The sequence below is a fragment of the Tursiops truncatus genome, chromosome 20 (genome assembly GCF_011762595.2).
Source record: "Tursiops truncatus isolate mTurTru1 chromosome 20, mTurTru1.mat.Y, whole genome shotgun sequence".
Taxonomy (NCBI): Eukaryota; Metazoa; Chordata; class Mammalia; order Artiodactyla; family Delphinidae; genus Tursiops; species Tursiops truncatus.
Genome location: NC_047053.1, coordinates 32307149 through 32319275, shown reverse-complemented (window position 1 = coordinate 32319275; position 12127 = coordinate 32307149). Strand labels below are relative to the sequence as shown.

At 40.5% G+C, this 12127-nt stretch overlaps 1 protein-coding gene across 5 annotated transcripts in view; it reads right to left on the bottom strand.

Moving 5' to 3' along the window:
• The window catches only part of TADA2A (transcriptional adaptor 2A), a 47149-nt gene that overhangs the window by 24111 nt on the left and 10911 nt on the right, over positions 1-12127 (bottom strand). For all 5 annotated transcript variants that reach the window (XM_033848210.2, XM_073797827.1, XM_033848213.2 and 2 more), the window contains 2 exons: positions 10848-10907; positions 2050-2141 (listed from right to left, as the gene is read on the bottom strand). In XM_033848210.2, coding sequence (XP_033704101.1) covers positions 2050-2141; positions 10848-10907 — 152 coding nt within the window. The remainder of the gene's footprint in view (positions 1-2049; positions 2142-10847; positions 10908-12127) is intronic.

The following is a 12127-nucleotide window of genomic DNA, read 5'->3' as shown; positions in this document are numbered from 1 at the left end:
GTTTACAAAACACTTCACATGAACAGACATTTCTTTACTACAGCTCTCACGACAGACCAAGCTCTCAGCTAGAAATATTCACAACATAATTTAAATAAATCCTAGTATTAACTATGTAGTGTATTTACTATCTCAATTTCACAGATGAAAAAATGAGGCCCAAAGAGATTAAGAAACTTGCTTAAGAACACAAAGCACATAAGTGACAAAGCCACTTAATTTTTACTTAAGACCTCTGACTCCTGGCCCAGATGATGGAAAGGTAGAGGTGAAATCTCTCCAAGTCTGCTCTCAACTTCTCTCTTCCACAGTACTTCACTTGTCCTTTTCCTAAGCCATTACTATGCTCTGCTTTGTGCACTTCAATCATCTGTACATATATTTTGATTCCCCTACTAGACTATAAGCTTCTTGAGGTCAGGATACGTGTCATAATTCTTGGCTCTAGCATCCTCACCACCAAGCTTAGTGTCTTACTTACTTAATAGTATCTTAGCGGATAGAGAAACAATGGTCTTTTTGTGGTCTTTGCTGAGAAGGAAGGGGGACAAAGAGGATTAGCCTATTTTACAGTTAGAATGGTAGGCAAAAAGTGAAAAACCAGGCCAAAGATAACTAGCAAGCGAATGATCACTTTTCCTATCTTCTTTGGTATTCCCATAGTAAACAGTATTTTATTATACTTAATAAATGTTGAATGAATGGATACGAGCAAAATGTGAACTGAACTCAACTCTCCTTCTTCAAGGCCCTGGACGTAAGGGAGGCAGCACAGTATTATTCTATTAACATCAGGATAGATTATCTACACTAGGAAGTCAGGACAAGGAAGAGCTAGTTAAGGGCCCTTCACTAATAAACTATGTGGTCGTAAGAAGTCATTTTAACTCCCTAAGCTTCAGATTCTTCATGAACAAAATATATTTAAAAATGCCTCCGGGGCTTCCCTGGTGGCGCAGTGGTTGAGAGTCCGCCTGCCGATACAGTGGACACAGGTTCGTGCCCCGGTCCGGGAAGGTCCCACATGACACGGAGCGGCTGGGTCCGAGAGCCATGGCCGCTGAGCCTGCGCGTCCGGAGCCTGTGCTCCACAACAGGAGAGGCCACAGCAGTGAGAGGCCTGCATACCGCAAAAAAAAAAAAAAAAAAAAAAAAGCCTCTGCTGGGACTTCCCTGGTGGTGCATTAGTTAAGAATCCGCCTGCCAAGGCAGGCGACACATGTTCGATCCCTGGTCCGGGAAGATCCCACATGCTGTGGAGCAACTAAGCCCATGAGCCACAACTACTGAGCCTGTGCTCTAGAGCCCACGACCCACAACTACTGAAGCCCGCGTGCCTGGAACCCGTGCTCCTCAACAAGGGAAGCCACTGCCATGGGAAGCCCGCGCACCACAAGAAATACCCAACTCAGCCAAAATAACTAACTAAATAAATAAAATCATTAAAAAAAAAAAAGCCTCTGCTATCTAGTTCACAAAATGAAATCATCGGTGTGAAAATACTCCCAAAAGGTAAAAATGAAAGTGGTGGTATTATTAGTAAGCAGTGTCACCTCACATGGCAACAGCCATGAGTGCTATTCAGTTCTTGCAGGTATCTACAAGCTAAAAACAGGCAATGAGGATAGGCAGTCTGTCAAACTTGAATCTCAGGTAAGCCATGGTTGTCTAAAGTCTGACTCACTTAAATGACGAGGGCATCTACAGCCAAGAAAAATTCAGAGATCAGAAAGGAGCAATAACTAATAAGTCTAAACTTCCCCACTATTCAGAAAGGAATAACCAACCTTCCTTGTGTGGATATGTCCAAAGCAGCCCTTTAGAGCTATCGAGTCATGGACCACTAAACATCTCATAGCCGTGTGAGGCATTTAGGCCTTGGAAAATAATGTGCAGAGGGGAAGAGGACTTGTCTCTAAGTCATGGGTCAATAGAAAAGCAACATATGGCCCCCAAACTCCTTTTCCTGAGGCTCCTCCTTTTACCCTCAACAGCACCTTCTTTTTGGAGCCCACTAGCGCAGGAGAACCCTTATTCCCAAGCTCTTACCAATTTCCAAAGCCACAGTCCATCACAGCTTCTAAAAGGGCCATTTCTTCTTGAGCAGTCCAGCTGGGGTCAAGAACAGGAAAATCTGAGGTCTAAGGAAGAAAAAGTTTGGCCTAAGAACAGACACAGAAATGGAACCCGGCAACCCCAAATGTAATCCTAATTATAGTCAAATGGCTGTCATTCTCATGGTATTGAGAGGTGCCTACAGTACATTCTTATTAGCTGTCCACACCCCCCCACCTCTACTTCCACCATTAGCTACAATAAATATTATCAACCATAAATGCCACTGTAACTCAGGCAGAAATATATGTTTTTTAAACTTAGCAAAAAGGTAAAGATAAGTATTATAGTATGTTCCCATTTAGCTAAGAAAGAGAGGAATACAAATATGCATATTCCTATCATTTAAAATGCAAGAATAAACCATATATTAAAACCAAGTTTACCTATGGGGGAGGGAGGGAGGAAATAGGGTGGAAAGGACAAGGATAGAAGCTGGACCTCTCTGAATATTCCTTGTTTGTAGACTTGACTTTGAAAACATAAACACTGTACATTAACTATTAAATTTTAAAATCACAAGAATCAAAAGCAAAATGACATAAACCTGTGAATTAATTTTAAGGCATAATCACACAGGAAGAAACAATCCCAAGTGACTAAAACACAGTAACTTGACTATTTATTTCTAGTAGAATATACCTTAAAAGTAAAAGGAACTGCCAAAAAAATCTTAAACTGTTTTCAAGTAGTGTTGGTACAGTTGTTCTGAGCTTATTACATGTTGATATGCTGTGGGGTAAAGCAAATAAGTAACTGTATTGGTGTCACTGCACAGTGGGACTTGGAGCTTGGGGAAAAAAAAGAGATGTAAGATCTATGAGGCTATGTAAAACCATGTACTCTTGTTATTTGAATTGAAAGTTTTAGTACGGGGACTTCCCTGGTGGCACAGTGGTTAAGAATCCGCCTGCCAATGCAGGGGACATGGGTTCGAGCCCTGGTCTGGGAAGATCCCACATGCTGAGGAGTAGCTAAGCCCGTGCGTCACAACTACTGAACCTGTGCTCTAGAGCCCACAAGCCACAACTACTGAGCCCGCGTGCCACAACTGCTGAAGGCCGCATGCCTAGAGCCCATGCTCCGCAACAAGAGAAGCCACCGCAATGAGAAGCCCGGGAACTGCAACAAAGAACAGCCTCCACTCACTGTAGCTAGAGAAAGCCCGCGCGCGGCAACGAAGACCCAACGCAGCCAAAAAAATAAAAAATAAATTAATAAATAAATTTAAAAAACAAGAAAGTTTTAGTATGAACTCATGATGTATTTGTCTTAAAACAATAATTTCCTATATAGAGAACTAGTGATTACCAGTCGGGGAGAGGGGGGCACAATACAGGGGTGGAGAAGTGGGAGGTACAAACTACTGGGTGTAAGAGAGGCTACAAGGATGTATTGTACAACACAGGAAACACAGCCAATATTTTGTAATAACTGTAAATGACGTGTCACCTTTAAAAATTGTACAAGAAATTAAAAAAAAAATTCCTATCACTGTTCAGTGAAAAGGTCTAGAAAAAATGACAAACCCAGTAGCAATTAACACTTCTAGTACCCAGTATGTGGTCTCTAAATACAATTTCCCACTAAAGGAACCAGGGCTCCTTGAAGAAAAAGGCAATTCCAGGTTTGGGTAGGAAATGTACAAGATGAGACTGGAACACTTCATTACACTGGAAATCAAAGAAACTCTCAAAGACGAAAAGAGTCCTGTCAAAAGGATTCAGAGGTCAACTTGTAGAGGCTCCCACTGACCAAAAATGGAACATTCTGAATTAATAAGAACTGCAAAGGATTACAACACATTAAACATTCTAAATATCTAGAGGATGCCAGGGAACCAACTCATACTTTGAAAACTAGTAAATAATGGAAATAATTTATCCTGCCCTTCTGTACAAACTTTACCTCAGGGTGACCACATAGATAATAAACTTTCTTTTTATAGAATTATTTAATCTCATAAATTAAAAGGAGTGATAGAATTGAAAGATAACTATGTATTTTGCAATCCCAGAAGAAAAGATCTAAACAATGATCATGAATGAATCTGATATAGCCAGTATATATTAACTACTAATTTATAGGAAACACAGAAGTCAGAGGAACACGTTAATCAGCAAAATCTAGACTGCAGTAACATCCATAAGATAAACCCAGGTTTTTAAACAATCAAACTATATGAGACAAGAGAAAGAGTGAGAGAAGGAGGGGAAGGAGAGGGAGAACCCACAGGATAAATATATGAGGCAATCAACTGGAATGTATGGACCATATCTGAATTCCAAATAGCACTGTAAAAGGTAAAAGAAAAATGATGACACCACTACACATTCACCATGCCCACTAGAATACTAGGATGAAGAAAATGACAATAACAAAACTTGGCAAGCATGTGGAGCAATCAGAACTCTCATACGCTGCTAGCTGAGGTGTAAAGTGATACAACCATTTAAGGGAACTTTTTGACAGTTTCTTAAAAGTTAAATAATCATTTATTTTATGACCCAGCAATTCCACTCCTAAGTGTTTACCCAAGAAAAACGAAAATATACGTCCATAGAAAGCCTTATACAAAAATGTTCAAAGCAGCTTTATTCTTTTTTTCTTTCTTAAAGTATTTTTTAAAAATTAATTTATTTATGGGCTTCCCTGGTGGCGCAGTGGTTGAGAGTCCACCCGCCAATGCAGGGGACACGGGTTCGTGCCCCAGTCCGGGAAGATCCCACATGCCGTGGAGTGGCTAGGCCTGCTCCACAACGGGAGAGGCCATAACAGTGAGAGGCCCGCATACCGCCAAAAAAAATAATAATGATAATAATTTATTTATGTATTTATTTTTTGGCTGCATTGGATCTTCACTGCTGCGTGTGCTTTTCTAGTTGCGGCGAGCAGGGGCTACTCTTTGTTGCAGTACGTGGGCTTCTCATCACGGTGGCTTCTCTTGTTGCGGAGCACAGGCTCTAGACACGCGGGCTTCAGTAGCTGTGGCATGTCGGCTTAGTAGTTGTGGCTCGCGGGCTCTAGAGCACGGGCTCAGCAGTTGTGGCGCACAGGCTTAGTTGCTCCGCGGCATGTGGGATCTTCCCGGACCAGGGCTCAAACCCGTGTACCCTGCACTGACAGGCGGATTCTTAACCACTGCACCACCAGGGAAGTCCCTTTCTTTTTTTCTTTTTTTTTTTGATGTGGGCCATTTTTAAAGTCTTTATTGAATTTGTTACAATATGGCTTCTGTTTTATGTTTTGGTTTTTTGGCCCTGACGCATGTTGGATCTTAGCTCTCCAACGAGACCCCCTGTATTGGAAGGCAAAATCCCAACCACTGGACCACCAGGGAAGTCCCTCACAGCAGCTTTACTCTTAATAGCCCCAAACTAGGCAAAGCCCAGTGTCTATCAACAGGAGAATGGATAAACAAACTGTGCTATACTCATACCATGAAATATTACTCAGTAACAGAAAAGAATGAACTATTATTATATACAACTTGAATAAATCTCAAAAACATGCTGAATGAAAAGAAACCAGAAACAAGAGTACAGACAGAATGAATCCATTTATATGCAGTTCTAGAATATGCAAAACTGATCTATGGTGATAAAAATCAGAATAGTGATTGTTTCAGGTGTGGAGAAGAGAGCAGAGTTTTTTTTAAAAAAGCTTTTTTGAGATGACTGGAGAAATGTGAACTGAGTTACTTTAAAATTTTAAAGTGACCTAATGAGACATTTACAGATGAAATGATATGATATCTAGGGGATTTGTTTCAAAATAAGCTGGAGGGGTACGGGTTTAGATGAAACAAGATAGGGTATGAGTTGGTAATTTTAAGAACCAGTGACAGGTATATGGGAATTTATTACACTATATGTGGTAGTTGATTACAATGGTGGCCCCCAATGAACTTCTAGAATTCACATCTTCACGTGGTCCCTTCCCATTTAATATGGGTTGAACCTGTGACTTGCTTAAGAAGGCCTGGCAGCTTCTACTTTTTCGCCTTTGGTAGCCCTGAACCACCACATAAGAATTCTAGCCTCCTTTCTGGAAAGACCACGTGGAGAGGCCACATGGAGAGGGAGAGGCCCTAAGGCTACCTGGAGAGGAACCAAAGGCCTCAGGCAGTTAAGATATTCCAGTTCAACCAACTCAAGCCATTCTGAGGTACTAAAAGTGAAAAAAACCCCTTGGACTTCCATTCCCAGCACACCATGTGGAACCAATGGAAGCTACTCTCATGGTGCCAATCTGAATTCCTGACCCACAAAACTGTGAGAGATAATAAAATGGCTGTTATTTTAAACCATGAAGCTTTTTCGTTTGTTTGTTTGTTAATTAATCTTTGGCTGTGTTGGGTCTTCGTTGCTGCGCGTGGGCTTTCTCTAGTTGTGGCAAGCAGGGGCTACTCTTCCTTGCAGTGCACGGGCTTCTCATCACGGTGGCTTCTCTTTGTTGCGGAGCATGGGCTCTAGATACGCGGGTTTCAGTAGTTGCAGCACGTGGGCTCAGCAGTTGTGGCTCGTGGGCTCTAGAGCACGGGCTCGGTAGTTGTGGCGCACGGGCTTAGTTGCTCCACGGCATGTGGGATCTTCCTGGACCAGGGCTCGAACCCGTGTCCTCTACATTGGCAGGCAGATTCTTAACCACTGCGCCACCAGGGAAGTCCCTAAACCATGAAGTTTTGAGGCAGCTATTAGAGGCAACAGATAACTGAAACACCATTTTCTGTATTTTAGTATATGCTTGAAATTTACTATAAGTTAAAAAAAAAAAATGACACAAGAAATCCTCAGATCACACGGGTGTTTATAAATTGTTCTATCTTTTGTTAATGGCAAAAAAAATCTGTGATCTGTGAAATTACATTACTAATAAGCAATACATTTTATCTGAGCACGTACTAGGAATATGCCTCACATGAGATATTTCAGATACGAGATCCTAAAGAGAAATTTCAGAGTCTATGTCTGTATTAAATTCAAAATAATCACTCAATCTGGAAAGTACCATGAATACAGGTAAATATGACAACTCATAGTTGAAAAGCCTGTTATTTCTAAAAGAGTATTTTAGAATATTAATTAGTCCTCACCAACTTTACTGTGAGATAAACCAGAAAGACTTCCTACACCAAAAAAGAAATGGGCATGTCAGTTTTTCTTAAAGTTGAATCAATATTATTCAATTTCTGGACCCAATCTTGGCCCTACTGAACCAGAATTTCTAACAGTGAGGCCCAGGAATCTATAATTTTAAGAATCTCCCAGGTGATTCTTATGCACTAAAGTTTAAGAATCACTGGTATAAAGGGTGTGGCTGAAAGAGGTGCCTTGACTTGTTTAAGGTTCTAAGAATTATAAGACAAAAATAGGCAAAGAACTCAGAAATCTTGATTAATGCACCACCCACTACAGCATGAGCAACTTCCAAAAATACAGCACTGTGAGATGGCAAAAGTACTGAAAACCATTTAAAGTTTTCTGAGGCTTCATATGCAAAAAGAAAAAAATCAAGTTTTTAGTGGCTTCGTGTGTAGAGGAGCAAAATTTGGTCATCATTCCTACGGAAGGAAAGATTCTTCTTTTCCTTATCTGGGAATAGATAAAGACTAGCAGAAAAAAGAGGGTATTAGTAACCTCCAAAAGCTCTACAAAATAAAGGACAGAATTCTGAAATGTGTTTGTATGGGTAAAGAATATGTGAGAAAAGGATGAAGTAATCTGAAGAGTTAGGTGGACTTGGAGTGAAACTTCGTGCCGTCAGCATTATGCAGAAGGGATGGTGCCCAGAACAGCTGAAGAGAGCTCATGGTCAGCTTGCCGGCAGTGGATAACTTCAATCTACCCAAACTATACTGAATTATCCTTTAAGGAATTATTTTCACAATTCAAATGAATAAATTTGTATTCTGGTTCTAGGCATTCTTGTGTGAATTTAGGAAGAATAAGCCAACTTTCTGAAGATCCTATAACCCTGGTGAAATGAACTCAAAGCCACAGCTACTTTGACCATATACTCTCCCCCAGCCCTTCATTCATTCTGCAATTAACAAAAGGGAAAAAAAATTCATATGAAAAGATGTTCCACATCATATGTTGTCAGAGAAATGCAAGTTAAAACAACAAGATAGCGTTATATACCTATCAGAATGGCCAAAATCCAGAACACTGACAACACCAAATGCGGACGAGGATGTGGAGCAACAGGAACTCTCTTTCACTGCTGGTGGGAATGCAAAATGGTACAGCCACTTTGGGCAGTTTGACAGTTTCTTACAAAACTAAACATACTCTTACCATGTGATCCAGCAGCCATGTTCCTTGGTATTTACCCAAGGAGTTGAAAACTTATGTCCATAGAAAAACCTGCACATGGATATTTATAGCTGCTGTATTCTTAATTGTCAAAACTTGGAAGCAACCAAGATGTCCTTCAGTAGGTGGATGAATAAATAAACTGTGGTACATCCAGACAACAGAATATTATTCAGTGCTAAAAAAGAAATGACCTATTAAGCCATGAAAAGACATGGAGGAAACTTAAATACATATTACTTGGTGAAAGAAGCCAATCTGAAAAGGCTACACGCTGTATGATTCCAACTATATGACATTTTGGACAAGGCAAAACCATGGAGACTGTAAAAAGATCAGTAGTTACCAGAGGCTGGGGGGAGGCACGGATGAACAGGCAGAACACAGAAGATTTTTAGGAACATGAAACTACTCTGTATGATACTATAATGGTGGGTACACGTCATTATGTATTTCTACAAACCCATAGAATGTATATCACCAAGAGTGAACCCTAATGTAAACTATGGACTTCGGGTGATAATGAGGTGTCAACGTAGGTTCGTCAGTGATAATGTATGTACAGTTCTGGTGGGGGATGTTGATAATGGGGGAGGTTATGCATTTGCGGGGGCAGAGAAATTTCTGTACTTTCCACTCAATTTTGCTGTGAACCTGTAACTCTCTAAAAAACAGTCTAATATTAAAAAATGTATTCCAAATCTTACAATTAGTGAAGAAATTACTTAGAAGACTGAGGGTGTTTAGAAAGAGGCAGGGGAAGGCTAGACAGCTGGCTGCTAAGAACTCTTACTAAGGAGCATTTCTTTGACTAATTCATTATGGACCAGGATCTGACTCTCAGCATTACAGGCCCAGAAACTCACTTAAATAAGACTTCATAAATCATCAGACTTGGAGATGCTGAGTTACCCTTTCTAAACTTTTAAGAGACTGAAGTAGATATGCTACAGCGCTGCGGTATACAGAATTCTAAAGATGTCCCCCAGTGCCCCCAAGATTCCTGTCCCCTGATTATTCAATCAAACACTAACTAGATATTACTGTGAAGGGACTATGCTAATGGGATTAAGGTACTAATCAACTGACTGTAAAATAAGGAGATTATGCTGGTGGGCCCAATATAATCACACAGCCCTTAAAAGTAGAAGAGAGAGGCAGAAGAGTCAGAGAGATTCAGCACAGGAGAGATGAACCAGGAGAGGTCAGAGAGACGCCAAGCATTTCATCAGTAACCCTCAAGGACTTCCTGCCATTGCTGGCTTTGAATACTGAGAATGAGGGCCAGGAACCTCTAGAGACTAAGAGTAAGCCCTGGCCAACAACTAATAAGGAAACAGTAGCATCAGTCCTACAACCACCCAGCAGTGAATTCTGTCAACAACTTGAATGAGAATGGAAGTAGACTGGAAGTGGATTCTCCCGCAGGGTCTCCAGATAAAAACCCAGACAGGTCAACACTTTCATTTCAGTCTTACAGAATCTGGAGCAAACCACTGAGTCTAATGGTCTTCTGACCAACAGAATTGTGAGAGGATAAATTTGTGTTGTTGTTTAAGCTCCTTCGTTTTTGGTTAAGTTGTTATGGCAGCAAGAGAAAACTAACACATGTATCAATGGATTAACCCATGATGTGAAATTACTGTCAAGTAGATGCCCAACCAGCATTCCTTCCTGTAAGAAGAACAACATGGGAGGCCAAATGTAAGAAAACTACTTGGTGACCTAGGAGTTAGGCTCTGATAACTGACAAAGGTACTGTATATAGACCTGTCAAGCATACCACATATTCACTTTGGCTTATTAAAGTGCCCGTTCCTCTGGCTAGATATTGGAAGGACACTGCCAACATCTGCCTCTCATTCCTTCTTTAGAGGCGGCAAACAATCAAATTACAGCCAAGTCTTATTCTGGCCTATAAGTCAGTCTACCTCTTCAAAGTGATTCTGTATATTACTATGTTATTCACCCTACATCCATTTTACAACTTAACTCTCTGAGGGTAACTAATTTTCCCGAGGCTGGGGAGGTTGAGTGCCAGAGATAAATATCACCACTGCCCACACAAACCACATAAAAATACCATTAGCCAAACACAGCGACAACACATTTACTGCATGTTTATCAATGAACTTAGAAAACCACAAACCTCTGATCCTTATATTAGTAAATCTCAAAAAGCACTTCCTTTAAATTCCTTCTAATTTAAACCAAAAATCTGAGTATATAAAATGATTTTTTGGACTTAAATGCCTTAGAAGATCCATAAAACCCTAAAAAGCTTATTGCGCAATGATTACCTAATCCAGAAGTGGGCGAAAGAAAAGTGAGATACTTGCAGATGAAGAAATAAAAAGACTAATTCCCAGTATAATACTTGAAAATGAAGGGAAATTCCTACAACTTCATCATTACCATTATTTCGTAAGTATGATCACTTTGATGTTTCTTGTACTCAAATCCTCGAGTGAAACACTGCAAAAGAAAAGAAAATTAAGTTACCAAAAAGCTACGTTTTGAAATGCTTTCTTAAAGGACAGAAGATGGCTTGGGGGTATTTTACTCTTGTGATGAGTTTTTAAGAATTCATTTAGTCTTGTCTGCAGCCACAACAGGAAGGTTAAGTTCATGATCGCAGCCTTTCAATGGCCCACATAGAGAAAAACAATGATCTGAAAAAAAGAGTTTTTCCTAGGACAACTCCTCCTTTTATAAAAGCATAAGCCCTGGAAGCAGACTGCCTAAATTTGAATCCTGGCTCTTAGCTTATTTCAGCGATTCTAAGACATGTATTATTTCATATTTTAAAACTCTGAAATGTGGATTCATCTTACAATGAAAAGTATATTACAACTTCCATCAGCCATTTTTACACTTTAACATTTCTGAAATTGGGATGTTTCTTTTAATCAACAGCATCTTGGATCTGATAAAATATGGTATTTGCTGTGTGACCCTGAGCCAATTATTTAACCTCTCTTTGCCTGAGTTTCCTTTATAATATAGGGATACTAATCATAGTTACTTCCTAGGGTTGCAGTTTTGATTTAAAGGTTAATTCATGCAAAGTACTCAAGATAGTGCCTGGCACAGAGTAAGCACTTATCATTAGTATTTTTTTTAAACAATTTTTTAAAATTTTATTTATTTTTGGCTGCGTTGGGTCTTCGTTGCTGCGCACAGGCTTTCTCTAGTTGCGGTGAGCGGGGGCTACTCTTCGTTGAAGTGTGCGGGCTTCTCATTGCAGTGGCTTCTCTTGTTGCGGAGCACGGGCTCTAGGTGCATGGGCTTCAGCAGTTGTGGCACGCGGGCTCAGTATTTGTGGCTAGCGTGCTCTAGAGCGCAGGCCCAGTAGTTGTGGCGCATGGGCTTAGTTGCTCCGCAGCATGTGGGATCTTCCAGAACCAGGGCCCAAACCCATGTCCCCTGCATTGGCAGGCGGATTCTTAACCACTGCGCCACGAGGGAAGCCCAGCACTTATCATTAGTATTGCTATCACCACTATCATCGACGAAATAGTTTGTTCCCTGGTTTGTCACCTGCCCAAACATCACTCTTCAGTAAGACAAAAAACAGTGTCATAGGTGCTATCAAAAGGAATAATCCTCCAATTCTATTTCTTGTAGTCCCAATACTTGAAATTTACTGGTAAAAACAGCATTAGGTTGATACAGGGAAGTGGAATATTCAACAG